Raw genomic sequence first — 22,132 nt, forward strand, 5'->3', positions numbered from 1 at the left:
AATCTAGAGTTCAAAATCCCTAATTCTAAGTCCAATGTTCTCTCCACTATATTAAAAATTCATGGGCAATATATTTTGTTTCTTTTCAAATTTTTAAACATTTTTTTTTCTACTTTAGCAAATGAAGTTTCTTATGTATCAGGCAGAGTATAAAAATAATTTGTGTGTTACATAGCTGCTGAATTTTTCTCTTTCACCTTTTAAGGGGCTTTCTTCCCAGCATGAATCATAATGTTAAGAGTTATATATGCAAATTCTTCTCTCAGTATAGTGCAGTGATTAAGATCAGAAATCCTGGAGTAGATCACCTAGGTTCAAATATCAGTTCTTCCACTTATTCAACTATGAGTTAAACTACTTAAACACTTCACTTCAAGTTCTTCATTTGTAGTGTAATAATATCTACTTTAAAGTGGTGATAAATATCAAATTAGCTGTTCCTAATAAATTACCTGCGCTGGGTCAGAACAGGCTTCTTCCTTTATTTTTCAGTCCTCATCACCACACACATTATCAAGTAGTATTTAAAGTTTACATGCAACAATATTGCCTATTTTACTGTCACTTTATAAAATACCTTAGGTTCTACTAATTTGTACCCATGTTGATTTTAAAATGTAAATGCCATACTAAATCTCATTTTAAAAAACATGATATTGAAATATTATACCTGATGTGCATAAGTTTTTCACACAGATGAAAAGTTACGTACTATGAAGAGAGAAGAAATGATATCACATATGATACAGCTTACAAATACTATACTTTGGAATAGCATTTTTTTTACTATTTTAAAATAAATCTCAAAATGTAAGTCCTTATGTATCATATATGCTCAAATTTTCTCTCACTGAGGGACTGGAAGGGGGGAGAGTATAGTATCTGTAGTACTCAGAAAAAAATTATAAAATATTTTACAATGTCATCATATGTTAAATATCTTTGCTTTGCCTTCCAAGGTCACATCCTTTGTCCATGAGAAAACACATTTTTTTAGTCCTAACAACACTGACCTTGAGTATTGAGCTAATGGAATGCCTAATAATAAAATCCCAATCCAGCAAGATCTAATTAAATGGACAGCTATGGGATTTGACTCTTCAGAACATCATGTCTCAGAAGTAAAAAATATTTTATTTATATTTTGAAGCGACACATTCACTATGACCTGTGAGGACATACAAATAATTCAAACCTTATTCAATAAAAATGCTTACTAAATGGTCTAAGAAAAACAAGTCATCAGCAACTGCTCTAACCACAATATATCCACCCACACAAGGCTCTATGACTAATGGGAGTGAGCATCGAAAGCAGACTCTAGAAATGCAGCACTACTCAGTGATGACTAATTCTTCAATATCCAATAGGGATCAATTAGACATTTTTATTTCCTGAGGTTTTCTGTAACACTTATGCAATTTGAACAATTTGGTTCAATTTGGATAGTGAATTAAAATTCATTTTAGAGTTAAGTATGAATATTCTTGACTTTAAATTCGTGTACATTTAGAATCTTTGTTTGGTTACAGAACAAACTAGTCCAGCGGGATGGTATTTCTTTATGGAAGCATGTGTGTGAACATGAGCAGATAACTAGACATATTGAGTTTCCTTATTCCCAAAATATTTGCATAGCTTATTCGTCCCTGATTTGATCTCTTAGGATCTCAGGGTATATACTTTAAAACTATCTTCCTGGGACAAAGATAATAAAATTGTGAAGAGAACTTATCTAAGCATTTAGATTGCAGAGAAACATTCAGTTTAGCAATTATCCACTGAACCCATCTTAGGTTTTGGCATTCGGTAAGCCAGTGGTTCAGATCAAAATTAGCTTAAAAAACTACCTACTAGAAATACCAGGGTTCAACCATCAGGCACCCTGAATTGAAATCTTCAGGATCAAAACCTCTCAAGTGGAGCCAGACCTTCTGTATTTTTTTTAAACATCAGAGGTAACTGTGATTCTCAGAAAGGGTTCACAAGCACCAAAGTAGTAAATTTTAAGGGCCTTGATTTGAACCCAGGGAATGGGTAAAACTTTTGGTAGTTTGGAAATAAATGGGGACGAATTCTAAAAAAATAATATAATTAATGTGTGCAAAAATTAGTATTATTTACCAAATTCTATGTATCTTTCAAAGCCTAGCTTAAATTCACCTTCATGAATATTATTCTGTGTCCACATGCTTTGTGTTCTAGCCTTCTCTGTCCATTACCTATTTTTGAAAAAATCCATGTTACAAGTTCACCTTTGTGCTTTTGCTCTGCCCTCTCCTTCACCCGGCCAAGTAAAAATGAATCAAGAGGAGAAACTAAAGGAAAAGTACCCAAATCTAAACAAAACGTGTAAATGCCTTTTCTATAACCCTTTCTGTGGACATTTCCACATATTTCAGCTGAATTAATCACTCCCACTTCTATTTTCTGATAGCATTTTACTCATGCCATTTTTATAGTTTAACTATGTTTCAGTATAGAGTCAATTGTGTTTTGCCTAGTTTTATTATGATTTCATTCAGTAGAAAACTAAGCCTTAACACTTTTTGCAACCCTAAGAAGCTGGCATAGTGTCTGGCAAGTAGATCTTTATAAATATTTGTTTCATCATGCTGAGGCTCTTCTGATACATTGTACTTCTTCAATAGTATTTACTATAAATCTGTCTTTTATTACCATTATGCAAGGGTGTGTATTTGTGCATGTTTGGGAATGTGGTGTCTGCTACTTATCTGGAAGTTCCTTGAAAGAGGTGACTGAGTTATATTCTAATCTGAGCCCACCCCAACCCCTCCCATAGAATATAGTAGACACTTTTCTCCTGCTCATTGATTTGGGGCCAGCCTAATTGTATCCAAGACTAACTATTGGGACTATAAGTTAAAAGGAAGAGATTTTGGAAATCACTGAATATTACAATAAGAGTATTGACTTGATTCAGTAAAGAACAAATTCTCATTATGATTTCTTGAAGGGAAAGGAAATGGAGGTACAGTGGGGACAAGAGCTTTCTCTGATCCTTGTTAGTTGTGTATGTTTTGGTGAATTGTCATTACTTTTCAACATCTCAATTTTATCATTTGTAAAATGAGAGAACTGGACTGTGTCAGTGGATCCCAAACTTCACTGATGATCAGAATCAACTGGGGAGATATATTAAAAACACAGATTCCTCGTTCTCACCCAAGTTCGACTAAATTTGAATCTCTAGAAATGGACCCCATGTATTTTTAAAACATTCTCAGATGATTCTGATAATAGGACAAGTATGGTCCATGGCTTAGCAGCGTCTGAGTCATCTGGGAACGTAAAAATGCAAATTGCCGATCTCCACCCCAGACCTACTGAGTCAAAAACACTGAGTAGGGCCCAGCAATCTATGTTTTAACAATCCCTCCAGGTAATCCTGATGCACAACATATTTGAGAACCATTGGGATAGATGATGAATAAGAGGCCTGTCAATTTTGAAATTAGGTAATTATATGATCAAAGGTAAGCAGGAAGACTTATCAATGAGGAGAGTGAGTCTAGAGGACAGGCACCCAGATCTACACAAAACACACGTGTAAATGCCTCTTCCAGCATGGAGAAGATTAACTTCAGTTTGACCTTTAGCCATAACAAATTGTTACACTCAGATTTCAAATATCAGATTATGTCACCTTTTCTTAGACTTGTGTCCTTACCTCTATACCCAGGTAGCACCAAATACCCTTGTTCTGACTCCTACTTTATTCCAATGATGTCCTCTGCAGACACTTATTATAGCACTTATAATACAATATTACTATAATTTATTCTCAATTGCTTAGGGACAAGGACTATTTCATGTTTTCTCTGTAAGCTTACCTCTTAACCTAGTGTCTGGCCTCTTGTGGACACTCCAGAATGTGTAATAAATGAGTAAAGTGATAGACCCTAAGCACTGCGTGATACAAAATGTAATTCTAATGGGCTATCTCTCTTGACTCTCTCGTGAAATCAAGATTATTATGTGATTTAAAAATTCCTATTTCAAGTTAAAATGCCCTTTTTTTCAATTGATGATATAATATTTCATAATTACTTGGTAATAAATGAAGCTATAATAAGAACATGCCCTAAAAGATGAACAGTTAAATGCATAGTATTCAGCTTTGACTAAGTAATCGGTAGCCACTAAGCTACTTCAGATTTTGGCTGGACACAGTTAATATTACTGTAAGCTGGAAGCTTAAACTGTCTCTTAAGAGACACCTGAAATGTTACAATAATATAAGAATAACGCAGAGATTAAACGTTTTTGTTAAGCAGTGTTGGGAAAATATTTTTCCTAATTTGCAGATATATAAATATTTGCACATGATTTAAAGATTAAAGTTCAAAGTCCATTATTTTAATGGCTAACAGCTGTCCAGTAGGAAAAAAGATGGTTTCTTATTATTATTAGGTTTGAGCAGAATTTTGCCAAGTATATTTAAAAACAAAAAGTTTTCAACTTTTCAAAGCTATGACGAATTGCACGGGAAAGCTTATTTCATACATAGGAGAAAAGATCAGCCTTATTGCTCTCCCTTTTCCTTTTAAAAAAATTACTGATATCAAAATAAAAATCTAATTTATAATACTATGGGTTTTAGCCTATCCCATTGTCTAACCTTTTCTTTCTTTGGGAAAAGATGTGTCTGATTTTTCTCGGGTAATAGAAAGTGGAATATACACCTATTTTCATCTAATATAGGAAACACCTAGTCTGTATATACTTAAACAAGGCACTTTTCAACCACACTTCCTTTCTTTTGATTGCATTTCTTTTGTAGGGAAACAATATAAAATGGGCTTCATTATTTTGGGTTTTTTTTTACTTCTTTTTTCTAATCAATTCATGACTCTGAAATTTTATTGCTCTTTTGTAATTGCTATATCCAATTATAATTCACATAAGTAACAACATCAACTGAGGCTGATAATTATTAATATGAAGCTACCCATTGGCTGCCCTGCACAGCATATTTTGAGCCTGTGTAGAAAGAGAACTTCTTGAGCTCAAGATTGCCTCTCCCTTAAGGGCTAGTTCTTCAGAGACTTGAAGGGGGCAGGCTCTGGCTTGGTTCACCAGGCTCCTGAATAAGCATTTCCAATAAATCTGATTACTCCTGGACCCAAATTTTTCACATCTTTTTCAAGGGGAACCTCTTTCTGGCCCTCTTCATAAGCACTGTCTTCTTTCACCTAATTCCACCCTAAAAACTCCTGCTTCTAGATGACAGCTAGCAGCTGTATTTCAGGTACAGAAGCCTCAAGCTGTTGATGACAGCTGTATTTCTCAGGGGTGTCCAGTAAACTCCAGAACTTCTGCTGCTTGGCTGGTGGATCTTAGCTATAAAAGAGGACACAGGTAGAATCCCTGTTTAAATGGAAATGTATGCATCATCTTTTATTGTAGTTTCACTGTATTATTCAATTATTTAAGGTGTATCCTTTCAAGATGAACATGACCCTACTGCCCTTCCTTAGGAAAATTGTTGTGCTAGTCATTTGAAAGAATGTAGAATGACTCATGTACCCTCATTTTATTTCCCTTTGTAACCCAAAACAACTATTTTGAGAGAGTTGGCTGCAATTAGAAGTTCAATATGTGGTCACTGAAAAAACTAATGATAACTGGACCAAAACACTGGACTCAAGAGCACTTTGCCCCTCCCCTTACCCAAGAGAAAAATGAGTAGATGTCTTCGATCAATGATTCTTCATACTGATGAGAAAAACTCCAACTAAGTCTAAGATTCAGGATGATTTTACAAAACATACTGAAGCCCATGGAATAATCTTGACTAAGAACGTGCAGAATTCAAAGAGTTCCCATTTTATTTTAATCAGTGTTAACTTGATCCATCATTGTCTCCCTTTTAAAAAGACAAATGCCACAGAATCTTGACTTCTTAACTCTGAGTTTATTATAAAGATTGGGTTGAGATTATGAAGATTGGGTTGAGATTTAAAATCCTATGTCTAAAGAAATAGCATGATTTAGAAAAATTTAGGTAGACTTCCTCCTTAAGAAGTTGACCTTTAAGAGAAATAAATCAAGTATCACTCACAAAGAAGCACTAAACCAAAGATAACAGTACAAAAAGAAAAAAAAAAGAGCATTTGATTTACTTTTAAAAAGCAAAATACATAAAATTACCTTAAGATTATTTTTCTTCTAGGATTTTAAAGATTTAAGTATGGAAAGAATTTTGTGAAAAAAAATTAATGTAATGTTCAAAAGGAACCAAAAGATTTTCTAAAAGAAAAAGAATTTTCAGAAACTATTAAAGAATTTCATGGAAAAAAGTTTTTTAAAGGTCTAACATATTAATATTCTTTATCTCTGTGAGGTTTTGATTGAATAGTTTCTTCTTTTTCTTATCCTTTATTTTCTAAATAAATACAATGAATGCATATTACTTTGAAAACCAGAGCATGTATATTCTATTACATATTCTCAGAAATTTTAATGACGTCTGCTGTTTTGCAAAATATTCAGTAGTTTTCAGTTTTTTGGGTGGCAGAATTGACTCATCCTTTTTTCTTCCTCTTACTCATATTCCCAAGGAGCTGGAATCAAGACACTTGCATTTGAATTCCTCAGACATGACTTTACAAGATTCTTGGCATGATCTCTTTTTATTTTTGAAAAACAATTTCTAGAAAAAGAATCACATGGATTTTGAGGTAGTAAAGAATAATACCTGAAAAAAGTGAAAGAAACATTACCTTGCTCAAGTGAAACTGCCCAAAAATTATTCACCTTAAGATCTCTCTATCAGACAAAAAGGCAAGCCAAAAAAAAAATTACATTTTTTACTAAGCCCACTCTCAAAACAGACTCAGAGGTGAAGTTGGGAGCAGGAATTCTGACCAAAGATTACACTTGGGACAAACAAAAAAGAGAGAGAGAGACAGAAAGAGAGAACATTTTGTCACCTCTGTTCCAGAACCCATTAACGCAAACCCTTACTACTGTAGACCATTTTCCACAGACTCCTAGCAGAGGATTTATTACACCCAAGAATCAGATAACTCTGGAAAACGTCCTTGTTAAAACATTTTATTGCTAGCAAAGTCTTGGAAATTTCCATTCTATCCCTTCTCCATTATTCTTACCCCCGAAGGTTTATTGCTGTGGTTCCACTCAGCTAAGGAGAGTGGGCACTTTCCCCAGAGTTCTGTGTGGAAGACCCCAACCTGTGCACAGTTTCCTCACTAAAACATTGTCCCACAAATCTCAGCAGGTACTAAGTTCAGGCAACGTGGATAAGAAACAGCTTTCAATTTCAAGGGTCAAGGATCAGGTTTGAAAGTCCATAGCCCAACAGGAGGAAATGAAAAAAGCACTAAGAACTGCCTAACATATCCTCAGGAAATAAGTTAATATTCTTCAGAGAAGTTATTTCTTACCAAATAATAGTTTTTCTTAAAAAATTGAAGAGATCTTATTGTATTTGATTTTATAATTTTCTGAGCAAATATGTAAAATACTGTAAAATTTGAGGAAATATGTAAAAATATGTAAAACCAGAAATCAAAAGCTACTAATCTTAATATTTTTGTTAGTAACCTATTTAGACCTAATAATTCACAATTAGGAATACATCCCTTCATGGTTTAGGGATAGATTTACCACTTGAAAAGTATTTTAGATGTGATGATGGATTTTAATACTTTAATTTCTATATATTAAAAACATTGGTTATTCCATTTTAAGAAAGTAAGGTTATTTCACAGTTTTATTTTGCCTAAAAGTTTACATAAATATGTGTGAACATTTAATCAATACAAAATTATTGAATATAAACTGAAAAAAGGCAACTTACTGTCAGGAAATTTCCAAATTCTAGGATGCTTAGAGTGGATTTTTCAATCGTTATCTAGAAGCCTGGCATTATGAAGATGTTGTCTATATCTACATTGCAGATACTGGCAAATCATTTGAGTCAAGAAAAAATTCCCCAAACTGTCTTTTGGCAGGATAAGAGGCTATGTCTACACAACTACTCAGATTGGAATAAGACCCATCATCCATCAAGTCATATTGTCAAAACAACACCCAACAACAGGATGAATATGTTGGAGTTTTGGTGGTTTTTTTTCACTGAATTTACTATTTTATTTGGCATATTAGGAACACAGCCTGAAAGACAGGGGAATTGACTGAGAAAATCTGGGAATATAAACCAAAAGATTAAGTCATTTTGAAATTATTTATACATGAAAAATGGATGAATAGCTTCCTCATATCAGGCCAGCTTAGTGTAGAGCTATAAAAGCCCTGCACTGATGATGTTATTAATAAACTGATAGGGACTTCCCTGGTGGTTCAGCAGTAAAAAATCCGCCTTCCAATGCAGGAGACGTGGGTTCGATCCCTGGTCGGGGAATTATGATCCCACATGCCAGGGGATAACTAAGCCCACGCACCATAACTAGAGAGAGAGAAATCCTGCATGCCACAACTAGAGAGAAGCCCGAGTGGACCATGCGCTGTAATGAAAAGATCCCGCATGCCTCAACAAAGGTCCCATGTGCTTCAGCTAAGACAAAAAAACGCGGCCAAAAAAAAAAAAAAAAGGAAAGTAAATAAATATTAAAAAAAAAACCAAACTGATAAGTTCAACATTAAGGAATGAATATAGGTATCCTTCGGTTTTCAAAAGTTTGCTTTATGCCCCTTCACTTTTATGAAAACCTACAGTGGCGCCTGTTTTCACTAACCAAAAGAAATCTGAAGAGGATTTTCACTTTTACTTAAAAAGGTGAAAAGGTAGTTCTATTTTTAGTTTTTTAAGGAACCTCCATACTGTTCTTCATAGTGGCTGTGGAAGCAACCTAAGTGTCCATCAACAGATGAATGGATAAAGAAGATGTGACTCATATATACAATGGAATATTACTCAGCCATAAAAAGAAACAAAATTGAGTTATTTATAGTGAGGTGGATGGACCTAGATTCTGTCATACAGAGTGAAGTAAGTCAGAAAGAGAAAAACAAATACAGTATGCTAACACATATATATGGAATCTAAAAAAAAAAAAAAATGGTCATGAAGAACCTAGGGGCAAGATGGGAATAAAGATGCAGACATACTAGAGAATGGACTTGAGGACATGGGGAAGGGGAAGGGTAAGCTGGGACAAAGTGAGAGAGTGGCATGAACATATATACACTACCAAATGTAAAACAGATAGCTAGTGGGAAGCAGTCACATAGCACAGGGAGATCAGCTCGGTGCTTTGTGACCAGCTAGAGGGGTGGGATAGGGAGGATGGGAGGGAGGGAGATGCAAGAGGGAAGAGATATGGGAACATATGTATATGTATAACTGATTCACTTTGTTATAAAGCAGAAACTAACACACCATTGTAAGGCAATTATACTCCAATAAAAACGTTAAAAAAATAATAAAAGTAATAAACAAGTAAAACCAAAAAAAAAAAAAGGTGAAAAGGGAAAATCACATTCATCGTTTGCTCTGCACTGAGCCGCACACAGCCCAGTAGCCAGAATGGCACCGCCAAGTTCCTTCCCCAGGAGCCATCAATACATACAGCATCTCAGCATCAAGCCGCCAGAGCTTTGAACTGTGTCTGTGAGCGTCTGTGCTTTATCTTGATTTATTCTGTGTGTCCATTAGCAAGATGTATGTTAAGGTAATTGCTTCTTCACTTTATGCCTTCTCAGCTTACAAAAGGCTTTATAGGAATGCTCTACTTTCAGATAGCAGGGAAAACCTGTACATCTTTCTTGCTCTTGCCTCCAAGGATACCAAATTGAATTTGATGAACAACAAAGCTGTGCAGAAAATACTGGTCTTCCACATTTCTCTTCTTATTTCACTAAATAGCCAGTTCTACTTTCACAATTTTTTTTTATTCATCCCATTAACATCACTACAGAAAGGTGATACATGCCAAGCTATTTTACATTGAGCAAGAGATACTCTTTGCCATTATAATGACTTCACTATTTGACCATCACCAGAGACAAAACTGGATGAGGTTTGAGGGCTCTAGAGGAGTGTAAAAACTTTGATCTGATGCTTCACTGCTGCTGAAAGACAGTAATCCTGTCCTATCCATTATGACTCCCAGAAGACTTTTGATTCCCACCAGAATGAGCACTGGATACAGAGGCTGATCTTTTAGAAAAATGAATCCCTTTAATCATCACAGTAAATAAAAGCAAGTATGTGCTCTGGCTGCCCATTGGCTCTTGTCCCTGGATAGAAGGTTCCTTAATGTTCAAAAAATTGGTCATTTTCCACACTTTCATTTCAGAGCTGAATGAAAAAAAACATACGTAAAGATATGTGTGAGCATGACAGCATGCACACACAAGCCATGCCATGTTGGCTTATGAACACATACCAAAAATAGCCAAAGTGTAATACAAGCGCTAAGATAAAAATAGTTGTCACTATTACTCAATATTATAGAATTGTCAGTAAAGTGCTCAGCTCTACTGATTGACATTTATGCGTACCTACATATACAGATACATACGTAGACCCACGTGTACACAAGGACGTTCTGAGTAGTTTATTTTCAATAAGCTTTTTTATTTTGGAATAATTTTAGATTTATGGAAGGGTTGCAAAGATAGCACAGAGTTCCCATACGCCCGGGTTTCAGTTTCTCCTAATGTATCACCTTATTTTACCATGGCACATTTGGCAAAACTAAGAAACCAACATTTTTACATTTTTAAAATTATTATCTCAACTTCAGAATGTATACAGGTTTCACCAGTTTTTCCCTTAATGTCCAAGTTCTGTTCCAGTTCTGATCCAGTCTAGGATCCCATAATACATTTATTTGTCATGTCTCAAATTAGGCTCCTGTGATCTACGACAGATTCTTGATCTTTGTTTTTCATGACCTCAACTGTTTTGAGGAATTCTGTCAGATATTTTATAGAATGCAGTTCAGTTTGGGTCTGTATAATGTTTTTCTCATAATTAGACTGAGATTATAAGTTTTTAGAAAGATTTAATAAAAGATAAAGTGCTTTTTTATCAAAAGGTATCGGGGGGTCCATGATATGAACATGGCTTAACACCAGTGAGGTTAACCCTGATCACTTGATTAAAATGGTGTTTGCCAGTTTTCTTCACTGTAAAGTTACTATTTTTCCCCTTTTCATACACTGTTCTTTGGAAGTAAGCCACTAACTCTAGCCCACACTCAAACCGGGGAAGGGGTGGTAAATTCCTTCTCCTGGAGAGAGGATTATGCACATATATTATTTGGAATTTTTATGTAAGGAAGATTTGTCTTTTTGTTCTAATTTATTTATTCAATAATGGGTTATTTAATATGGACTTGTGGATATTATTTTCTATTTTCTATTATAATCTAATTCTACTTCTGTTTCTTGAATTGTTCCAGCTTTGACCATTAGGAACGCTTTCAGATTGTTCCTGGTGTCCCTTGAACATGCCCCCATCCTGTTGTTTCTGTTTTTTTCTTTCTTATTGTTGTTGTTTTCTGAGTTTTTTCCCCCAATTCTTTTCTTTCTGGCACTGTGAAATGGCCCAGACTGATCTTGTATTTTTTCTGTCTTAGCTCTAGAATAGGTGATTTCTCCAAGGATACCTGGTTCATTTTACTGGAGAACGATATTTAGAAATCAACAGCTGGACAATAGATAGAAATAGATTTTTCACAGAATTAAGATCAATTGTCTTGAGAGGCTAATAAATATGTGCTCTTCTGTTTATTTTCATAAGCACAAACACAACAATGCCAGAACTTACCTTATTTCACTATTTCCCAAGAAAAAAATTAGTTACTACTTATTTTCATTATAATTTTGAGCTTCCTTAGGCAGTTCAGAAGCCATTCAATGTTTTTATAAGAAATACAATAGTTAATTTTCACAATTTCACATGTTTCTAAAAGTCATGTCTCATTATGACTACTCTGCATATTAGCCATCTGGTCTTGGACAAATATTTAACTTCTCTATTCATCTCCCACCTTCTCCATCCACCTCTCAGGAGTCTTGTAAGACTGCAGACTTGGAAGTGCTTTATAAATCACAGGGTACTAAATAAATACACACAAGTTCCTGGGATAATGCAAATATTAATTTTTATTAATAAATACCTTTATTGAGGGTAAAACATTTGACTGTTAAAACATACCACTGTATTCCTTTTCAAATCAATTACTTCCTATTATCGAGACAAATAAGTACATAATTTTATATAGTACAGGCAGCCCAAGCCTTCTTAAAATTCATGCTCGGGACTTCCCTAGCGGTCCAGTGGTTAAGACTCCATGCTTCCAATGCAGGGGTCACAGGTTCGATCCCTGGTAGGGAAACTAAGATCACACATGCCACATGGGTGGCCAAAAAAATAAAATTAAATTAAATTAAAATTAAATAAAAAATCTAAAAAAAACCCAACAACTCATGCTCACCACACTTAGAAAATTACTGCCAAGACTGATGTTCAGCTAGAAGTTACCTGCAGGCCCTAAAGACTATTTGTGATTGATATCTTTTTGGTGATTGGTGATTGATTTCTGTTCTAATTTGTGATGCATCTGTTCTGATTGTAGGTAACTAGACCACACTGGTTGTTGGACATTTTATATGTCACCTTAGCCACACATAGTTACCTCAGACAGAAGAGGATACACAAATCACTACAGTAAGTCCCCTACATATGAATGAGTTCCGTCTGAGAGCGCATTTGTGAGTCCAATTTGTTCGTTAAGTCCAACAAAGTTAGCCTAGGTACCCAACCAACACAATCAGCTATATAGTACTGTACTGTAATAGGTTTATAATACTTTTCACACAAATAATACATAAAAAACAAACACCACAAATAAAGAAAACATTTTTAATCTTACAGTACAGTACCTTGAATAGTACAGTAGTACAGTACAACAGCTGGCATACAGGGGCTGGCATCGAGTGAACAGGCAAGAAGACTTACTGACTGGAGGAGGGAGAGGAGGTGGGAGGTGGTAGAGCTGGAGTATCATCAGCAATAGGAGACAGGAGACGGAGGGCAAGCTGCAATTTCACTCATGCCTGATGATGGAATGCACGTTCGCATCTTTGAAAGTTTACAACTTTCAAAGGTTCGTATGTAGGGGACTTACTGTATCTCTTTCCTGACATTCCTACATCAGTCTTACTCCATTCTCCATTTCCTTTTGGCCTGACTGCACCATGGCTCTGGCTTTCTTTGCACAGCCCTTATGTTGCTTGAAGACTGTGCTTAAGTGTCTCAGCAGAAGACAATTAGGTGACCCTAACTCCAGCCAAGAAGGGGAAAGAGACAGACAAAGGGATTGTATGTGTCATTAAAAAGTAAGAACAGCAAGTCTCTTGAGCCCTGCAATGTAAGGCGTAACTTGGCAGTGCTGATTCTGAAAGACACCAGCTTTCCTAATGGACTCCTGTAAAGGAGTGTGGCATAGAGTATTTGTATTAATATCTATGCATTTAAGGAAAGTTTTTAGTTACTATTCATGCTTAATAATAAATGCTACAAAATACTAAAGACTTCTCAAAAAAAAAACACAATTAATTACTGTTAAAATCCAGAAATGTAATGCAATAGGAAGAAACTGTAGCCAAGGCAAAAACACTTATAATTTGTGACAGAACAGCTGTGAGGACTAAATGAAATAATCTTGTTATAACCTGTTAACATAGTGTTGGCACACGTGACTTCCCTGGTGGCGCAGTGGTTGAGAATCCGCCTGCCAATGCAGGGGACACGGGTTCAAGCCCTGGTCTGGGAAGACCCCACATGCCGCGGAGCAACTAAGCCCATGCACCACAACTACTGAGCTTGCCCTCTAGAGCCTGTGAGCCATAACTACTGAGGCCACATGCCACAACTACTGAAGCTCACGTGCCTAGAGCCCGTGCTCCGCAACAAAGAGAAGCCACTGCAATGAGAAGCCTGCACACCGCAACTAGAGAAAGACTGCATGCAGCAACAAAGACTCAATGCAGCCAAAAATAAATAAATAAATGAAACAGTGTTGGCACAAAGCAGTCTTAGAATAAATGCTTGTTTCTTCACTACTGAATTTACAATACAAATGCTGTTCTATGTTAAAACTGTGAATCACATTAAATTTGCTCTAATATGACAATAAAGTTTCTGAATAGCATGTGGCTACACCTGAGGAATTAGCATTTTCCACTAATAAAAAGAGGTAACAATGGAATGCAAAATTACAACACAAGCACTAACCTTGAGTGTATGGAAGAAATACTCATGCCAAACATGAATGTTCTCTCTGATTCAAATTTGTGAATTCTATCAACAGAAACTCTTAAGAAAAACTCATCTTCATCTAAGAAAATGTTATACTAAAGTCCTGTGATACTTTAAAATAGACTTTTGTAAATCTATGTTTCATTTATTTTCTAAGTCATCACTGAGGCTTTATAACACACAGGCAAAATCTTGATAACACATAGTTTCTACCCTTAAGCAGCTTACAATCTGAATTAAGATTCTCCCAACTCACCCTCTCCCAGTACCTCCTCTCCTGGTGTATTACGCATTTCACAAATCTGGAAGCCATCTTTGAAATCTCCTACAGCCAGACAAAAAATCAAGCCCTGATATTTCTACTTTGTGCGTATCTCTCAACTTCCATCGCAATCTCTCCATCTTTCTGCTCAACCCTGGTTCAAACCACCATCCTGTCTCCTCTGGATCCCTCTGACTGTGGCAGTGAAACCAGACTGTTGAAGTTTGATTCCTGGCTCAGCCAAGGTTAATACATTTGAATTTCATTAGCTATTACAGGTAAAGTGTTTAAATGAAAGTCTGGCAATGTTAAGTACTTAAATTTTTAGATAATCTTCCTTAGTGCAGTAAACTACAAAGGTTTCTTGTATTCTTCTTCTCTCTCTCTCTCTCTCTCTCTTATTTTTAATAAAATTCTGATTATGTCAATACCTTGCTTCAGTGACTTCTTGTGATTAAGCAGTCCTTAATATTGCCTAAAAGTCCCTGCGTGGTCTGACCTTTTTATATATCTCTGGGTTTTCCTTCCTTAATATCATTCAGCTTTCATTGAATTAATGATGCCTAACAAACAAATCCCCAAGGTCTCAGTGGCTTATAACCCCACAGGGTAATTTGTCACTTAAGTTACATGTCAACTGTGACCATCTAAATTTCTGGTCTGGGCTGTGGGAGAAATGTGATCCTCACCCCTGTCTTTATGTTTGGGGATGAAGGCCAAAGGAGTCAGCTCCTATCCAGTGCATGCTGATCTATCCAGGCAGAAAGAAGGGGGGAAAAAAAGGTCCAGCTAAGTCATACCAGTGCATTGAAAGCTTTAACTTATACGTGAAAAATACTCATTGCCCAAAGAATGTCATATAGCCAAGTTCCAAAGTCAGTGGGGAAGAGGCATCCAAGAGCAGATAGAGAATGAATAATTGCGAAAAAATATATCACTCACCATACTCTGAGCTCCCACAACACTCGTCTGTCATTCTTTCTCTTCCTGTGCCATCTTTATCTTGCTTTTTAGGTCCTCCAGTAATCACTTTCCTCTGTGGGGATACTCTCTTTTCTGCTCGCTCATCTTCCTTCCCTTAACCATCTTTCCGTTTCAGCTTAAATACCACTTCCTCAGGGAATCCCCAAACATATATATATTTTCTCCTATTTAGGTTGTCTAATAGCATGCTACCATTTTCCTTCATAGTGATCTCGGAGAGGCAGCAGCAGTGAGTGGTGGCTTGAAGTGAGATCTTAGTTCCCTGCCCAGGAATTGGACCTGGGTAGCCCAGATGAAAACCAGGAATCCTAGCCACTAGACCACCAGGGGCTAGAGGCTAGAAGCAAAATTCCCCTGGCTCTTACCCCCATTTGAAAGCAAGAATGTTTCAAGCAGGCAAAAACTGTAAAAACAGGTACCAAGTTTATTATTAGAGGCACAACACAACAAGTGGGAGAGCACACAGAGAAGCAGTTTGTTTATTTAAGACAGAAGCAAGGCAGAAATACACACCCAGAGAGAAGGGTGTGGGCGTCCTCCCTAACGAGGAGGGGCGCAGTAAAGAGGTGGTTAGATCAGGTATATAGGGCAGTGCTTCCGGGTCTTTGTTTACCTTTGGCCAATTATCTGGTTTCTTTTCCCACACCTGACCTGCCCTAGGGCCCTCCCCAACTTGCGTGTGCAACTTTTTTCCAAGATGGATTCCAGCCCAGAGTCCTATGAGGGGGGCCTTGCCATCACCTATTCTGGGGTGGTGCCCCCTCCTTTTGGACCCCCAGGAGCCTTTCCGCACATGTTCAATGTCTCCCTTGCCCCAAGGATGGGAAGTCTATGACCTCTTATCTTTTCCTCAAACAGGGTTTAGCCCCTCTCTGTTCCTGCCGTGACTGTGACTGTTATCTTAAAGTGTCCTCAGGAGACAAAGCCTGGCTATTTATCCTCTTTGTGTTGTTATTTCTATTTCAAAGTGCAAACAGAAGGCTGGTTGTAAAGGCTGAACCTGGAGCCCACCTACCTCCTGTCTCAGGAAATGCAAACAGGAGGCTAGTTGTAAGTGTCCAGCCTGAAGCCCACCTTTTTCCTGCTCCAAGAAATGTAAACAGGAGGCCACTTGTAAATACCTAGCCTGGAGCCCATCTATCTCCTGTCTCAATAGCACTTACCAGAATAGTAAGTACATTAAAATTGGACTAATTGATTCTCTTTAATGTCTTCCTCACCACTTCCAAATATAATCTTGAATAAAGCTGAATGCTTTTGGGGGGCAGAAGAGATGTTTAAATTTCTCCTGAAAGGTCACCATTTGAGCCATATTTTAATTAGCTACTTACACACTAAGGCCACAGAGATAGTGATGGTTAATTTTATGTATTGACTTGACTGAGATGCCCAGAGTGCTGGTAAAACATCATCTCTGGGTGTGTCCATGAGGGTGTTTCTAGAAGAGATTAGCATTTGAATCAATAGACTGAGTAAAGAAGATAGTCCTCACCAATGCAGGTGGGTGCCACCCAATCCCTTGAGGGCCTAAATAGAACAAAAAGGCAGAAAAAGAGCAAATTCCGCTCTCTCTGCCTGAGCTGAGATATCCATCTTGTGCCCTCCCAACATCAAAGCTCCTGGCTCTCAGCTTCTGGACTCAGACTGGGACTTATACTGTTGGTTTCCCTGGTACCAATATATCTTATTGGTTCTGCTTCTCTGAAGAACCCTGTCTAATACAGAGATTGACTTCTTGATTAAGCAAAGTCCATCAGAGACTTGAGGCAAGTATGTGAATTAATCCAGTTTCATCCTCTATTTTTGATTTCATGTAGAGACACAGCCCAAAGGACTTTAGAATTTAGACAATAAAAATCAAGATTAACTTGCAAGCAGTAATAAAAACAGGTTATAGGTACTAAAGTAACAGGAAATCTGTTTTGGAACATCAAAGCCTTTTAAGAGTAACATTATTCCCATTCTGTTTTCTCCCAGGATTCTGTAACTATATCTTACAACACAGGAAAAACTAGTTAGAACCAAGTTTTAAATCTGTGTGGTATTTACAGGACACTTCCTTTTTATGTTGAAATCATCTCACCGTGTTAGATTTACTTGTTTCTCTCTAAAATGCGTGTTTTTTTTAAAAAAAGACAACTTGTTTTCTATTTGCATACAACAAATGGGTTTTGCATTTCTAAGGTCGTTAGGAATTTTTCTGGAATTGACTGTGGCTAGAATTTCCTTTAACATTTAATTTTGTCACTTGAAAGACTATTTTTAATTATGTGACAAAGGGACACCACTCTTTCTGGTTTTAATTTTTCTATGATCATGAAGCCTTGAAGAATCTGCAAAAAAAAATCAAAGACTATTCCTACACAAGAAGGACTATAGTTCCCCACCTCTCCCCCTTTGCAATATAGTGATGACGGAATACCAAGAAACAGAATGAACACAATGTACACCTCAACCTACATGCAGTTAAGTCAAAGAACAAAGGTAACGAAAGAAATTCACTCCACTTTCCACAAACTTCTCCTGGGGATTGCGTACCACAGAGAAGAGTAATTCTTTGGGAAGCAGAGAGCAGAGACTATACTTTACATGCATGTTATATGCATCTCTGTGTACATTTGTGTTTTTACCTTTACTGATTTACAGGCATTAAGAAATCTTTTTGTTCGCTTTTAGACTAATGCTGGGTAAAGTGCACAAGCACCTCAAACCAACACTGTGTAAAATCCATATTTTTTCCCTCTTTTCCAGCTTACACTGTTGCCAAAGCACTTTCATGATATCATTCCATGATTCAAAAATCTCCAGTAGCTCCCCATCACCTATGGGACCAAGTGCCAACTCCACATCCTGCTCTGATATTGCATCATTCTCCGCGTGTAAATTTACCTCCACATTTGCCTCCATAGGGATCCACTCCTCCATCTATACCTGGTTCTCCTTGGCCCTCAAGTGCTCCTGCTCCTTTTCAGCCTTCCTTCATGCTGTTTCCTAACCTCCTTCCTTAATCCTCGTGGTACCCATCCCTCAAGGTCCACTCAAGCCTACATGGATCTCCCACTTCAATGAACTGCTGTGCATTTGTTCTTTCTTCGGTCAACTTTGGCGCTTGTTCATATACGACTTTGCATCATTGCTTAACTGATTCATATGCCTATATCAGCCTCTCCTGTGAGATTATAACTTCGGTGAGATAAGAATTCTCATTTTCTGTGTTTGTGTACCCAGTTATACCTACTAACATAATGCTATACACTTAACTGACTATCAGATTTTTTTAGTATGTACTAAAGCAAAGTTATATACTTATATGGGAGGTTTTTAATGCTGCAAGTTTTCTTTTCTTGTTTCTCAAGAAAGGTTTATATTTTAAGACTTCTTTAAAGGCTTATAGGTGACCCTGAGTGAGATAAACAATTGTGAGAACCAGGATGTACCTTGAATACACGCCTAAGTCCCATGCTACCTCCTCCATGAATGAGGAAAAGGAACAATACAGAGCTGGTTTCAGAACTCTTCCCAGACAAACTCTCTGTGACTTGCGTGATGAATTGATATTCTCCACAGCCATTCCTCATTGCAAGGCATGGGGTGTAGAAGGCAAAGGTAAAATATGATGCCCATCATGCTAGATCATGAATGGTCAGAATGAAAGTTAGTCTGGTTACTCACAACCCAGGGGTTCCTGGGTAGTTTAATATAACACTGTGAAGGGAAGTTCGGAAAACTACTAAAAGCAAAGCTCTTCTTCAGGAGACTCCCTTCAGAGAATCCGGGAACCTCTCTGACAACTTTCTATCGTACTGGCTCTTCAATTTCATATGAAGTTGGCATGGAATTTTCCCAAGAATAGTAAACTGCAGTGGTTCATTTCTTAAAACTAGGAGCCCATACTTGGAAAGTAAGATACTGGTAAAAAGGTTGAGAGGTCCTGAGGGGTGGGTCTATGGGGAAGGTTTTCCACAGTCCTTGCTGTGGAAACTGTGGAGGAAGGCTGCACTAGAAGAGTCACTTACTAGGTGGAGATGACACACAAAAGATAGGAAATTTTGAATTTCGCAGTTAATTTGAATTTCAGATAAACTACAGTTTTTAAAAATATAAGTATGTCCCAAATATTGCATGAAGTATACTTATACTAAAAACTTATGTATTATTTATTTGAAATTCAAACTTAGCTGGGCATCTTGTACTTTTATTTGTTAAATCTGACAACCATGTGGACAGATTAAGATGCTCAATCATATCAGAAGCAAATAAAAGTTCCTAAAGAATTATTTTAGATACCTTATCAAAAATACATCTTCCCTGAACCTATCAAATATTACAATTGATAGTTTCATTATAGGAATCAAATAATGTGACATTTGTCTAAAATATGAACTATACTAGAAGAAATAAATAACTTAATAGTTAGTGAAAGAATACCACGATAAAAACCTAACATTTCTCTTTTTTGAAATTTCATCTCATAAGGTGAGATACTAATTTTACCTTGATCTTGAGCAAATTCAGAGATGAGAAAAATATTATTATCAAGCTGAGCATCCGTATGTAGGGGAGTGTGGGAAGATGTGAACGTCTCATTTTAAAGCAAGTGTAAAGCCAGTGACGTAGAAACCAGTTCTGATAATCCTTTCTAGTTCCATCTAAGTCAGTTTATCTTGTGCTGGGCCCCCTCCCACCTCCCTGACAGTCTTCATTAACTTTACTGAATTTACCAGCCTCAAGACATAGGCTATGTAACACATGTGAGAAGCAAGAGGGACAAGAAGCCTGGCCTTGAAGCCTCAGATGTGTATTTTTAGATAGATCTCTCCCACTGGCTCTTTTTCCCTCTAAATGACGAAGATCTGTTCCTGAGTTCTCAGCGGGATTGTTTATCATCAATGAGCAAAACTCCAATAAAAACAAAGGACGTCATCCAATTTGGATCCTATTCAGTAAAATGTAATGTCTTTAGTGAATACAAGACTGTGAAATAAGATGCTTTTCCACTGACATTGTGTTGGGGTGACATCTGGGAAGGTATCTCATGCCCTGATCCACTTGAAAAGGTCACCACAGAAGAGCAGCAAAGATAGTGTTAGGCTTTAGTCAGAGATTCAGACAGAGCCACATACATGGAGAAGAAGTGTGCAGCCAGTAGACTTGGCCCCATATTGTTTAACTTGGAAGATCCCACTACCAATCCCATGGTTTTGAACAAAATGTTAAAGTGTTTACCTAGGAATTTTGATGGGCAGGTGGATGGTTGATTTATAAATTAAGTCAAGTCTTCATTTGGGACACTCAATTGCTAAATATACTCGGTTGCTGTGCTTTTTTAAAAGTTAAAGGAGGCACTCAAAATGAGAGTCATTTAGAAAGATCATATGAAAATTAAAACTTAATGGAACTTAAGTCCTGGGGAGTTCAGGTTAAACTGGGATTGGCTTTATTTACATAGATTTAATTTTACCAAATTAAACATATTATTTAATCATGCATTTTATTTGGAAGCATCTTAGAAAAGTCTAAGTATTATTTTTTATTAATTCAATTTCGCTGACTGAAAATCTTTTCCAGAACCAACCCCATTTCTAAAATGAGAGAGGCTTTCCTCAGCCTTCAGAATCTCTTGCCAAAGTTCAAAAAGGGGGTGCCATCTGGTGGAAAAGTGCTAGAATTATTTTGAATACAGTTGGGCCGTTTAGTAGCTGTACATCTTTTCTCTTTAAAAATGTACTTACTTCCTGTCAGTGAACAGAAATTATTTCTATGACTTCAGAAAAAAAAATGTTTTAGGAAATTATATAGTTAAGCTTCAGTGAGATCTATTTTATGACAGAAAGATTAGGAAGTTTAGAGGGCTATGTTGAGAATGAAGTTATGTCATAGAAAAGGGCTCCCTAAGTCAGAAAAGATGCCACAATAACCTGGTTGGAGGAGTTTACAAAGTTTCATCCGATTAACATAGATGATTGCCATCATTCTAAGTGTTCCTCCGACCAGGATTTATTCAACAGTACAAAATTATGTCTTGTATTCTTCCCAAGAAATAAGGAATTTTAAAGGAAGAAAAAAGAAACATTGAACGTTAATGAATTATTGCTTACATTTCCACTTTTTTCCAAATGACAAAACATTTAATCATTATCTAAAGAAAGGACCAGTTTCATTTGAGTGCCTTCCATATACTTCTGTACTGCTTAAACCATCCTCCAAGAGATTAGTCAGATCACACCAGGCCAGGGGCTAGGCTGCTAAGTAAAACATTTCAGAGAGAACTATTTATCTCTTTTTAATTCAGAGAATGAAAGAAAAAATAAAGAGAAGACAACATAAATAAAAAGAGAGAGAAAGGTCACCTGAGGGAAAGAGAGGCAGAAAGTGAGAGCAAGCAAATGAGAGAGAGAAAAAGAGGAAGTGAGAAAAAGGAAGAGAGGGAAGACAGGAGGCGAGGTTGATCCTGATTAGTCAACCCTGTTGTTGTTTAAAGACTTTGGAAGCAATATTCAAATCTCTGCAGAAATAAAAGTCAGGTAGCTTCTTTCTAAGGGTCAATACTTGTTAACTTTTTTTTTTAATAGATCTTTATTTGAGTATAATTCCTTCACAATACT

The 22,132-nt window shown here is 36.7% G+C and overlaps 1 protein-coding gene across 1 annotated transcript in view; it reads right to left on the bottom strand.

Moving 5' to 3' along the window:
• LOC132376121 (nucleolin-like) overlaps positions 1-18,452 on the bottom strand; it is an 89,263-nt gene extending 70,811 nt beyond the window's left edge. The window contains 1 exon segment of the mRNA XM_059941645.1: positions 18,284-18,452. Coding sequence (XP_059797628.1) covers positions 18,284-18,452 — 169 coding nt within the window.
• Between the last annotated feature and the right edge of the window lie 3,680 nt (positions 18,453-22,132).

Source organism: Balaenoptera ricei, chromosome 12, assembly GCF_028023285.1.
Source record: "Balaenoptera ricei isolate mBalRic1 chromosome 12, mBalRic1.hap2, whole genome shotgun sequence".
Classification (NCBI taxonomy): domain Eukaryota; kingdom Metazoa; phylum Chordata; class Mammalia; order Artiodactyla; family Balaenopteridae; genus Balaenoptera; species Balaenoptera ricei.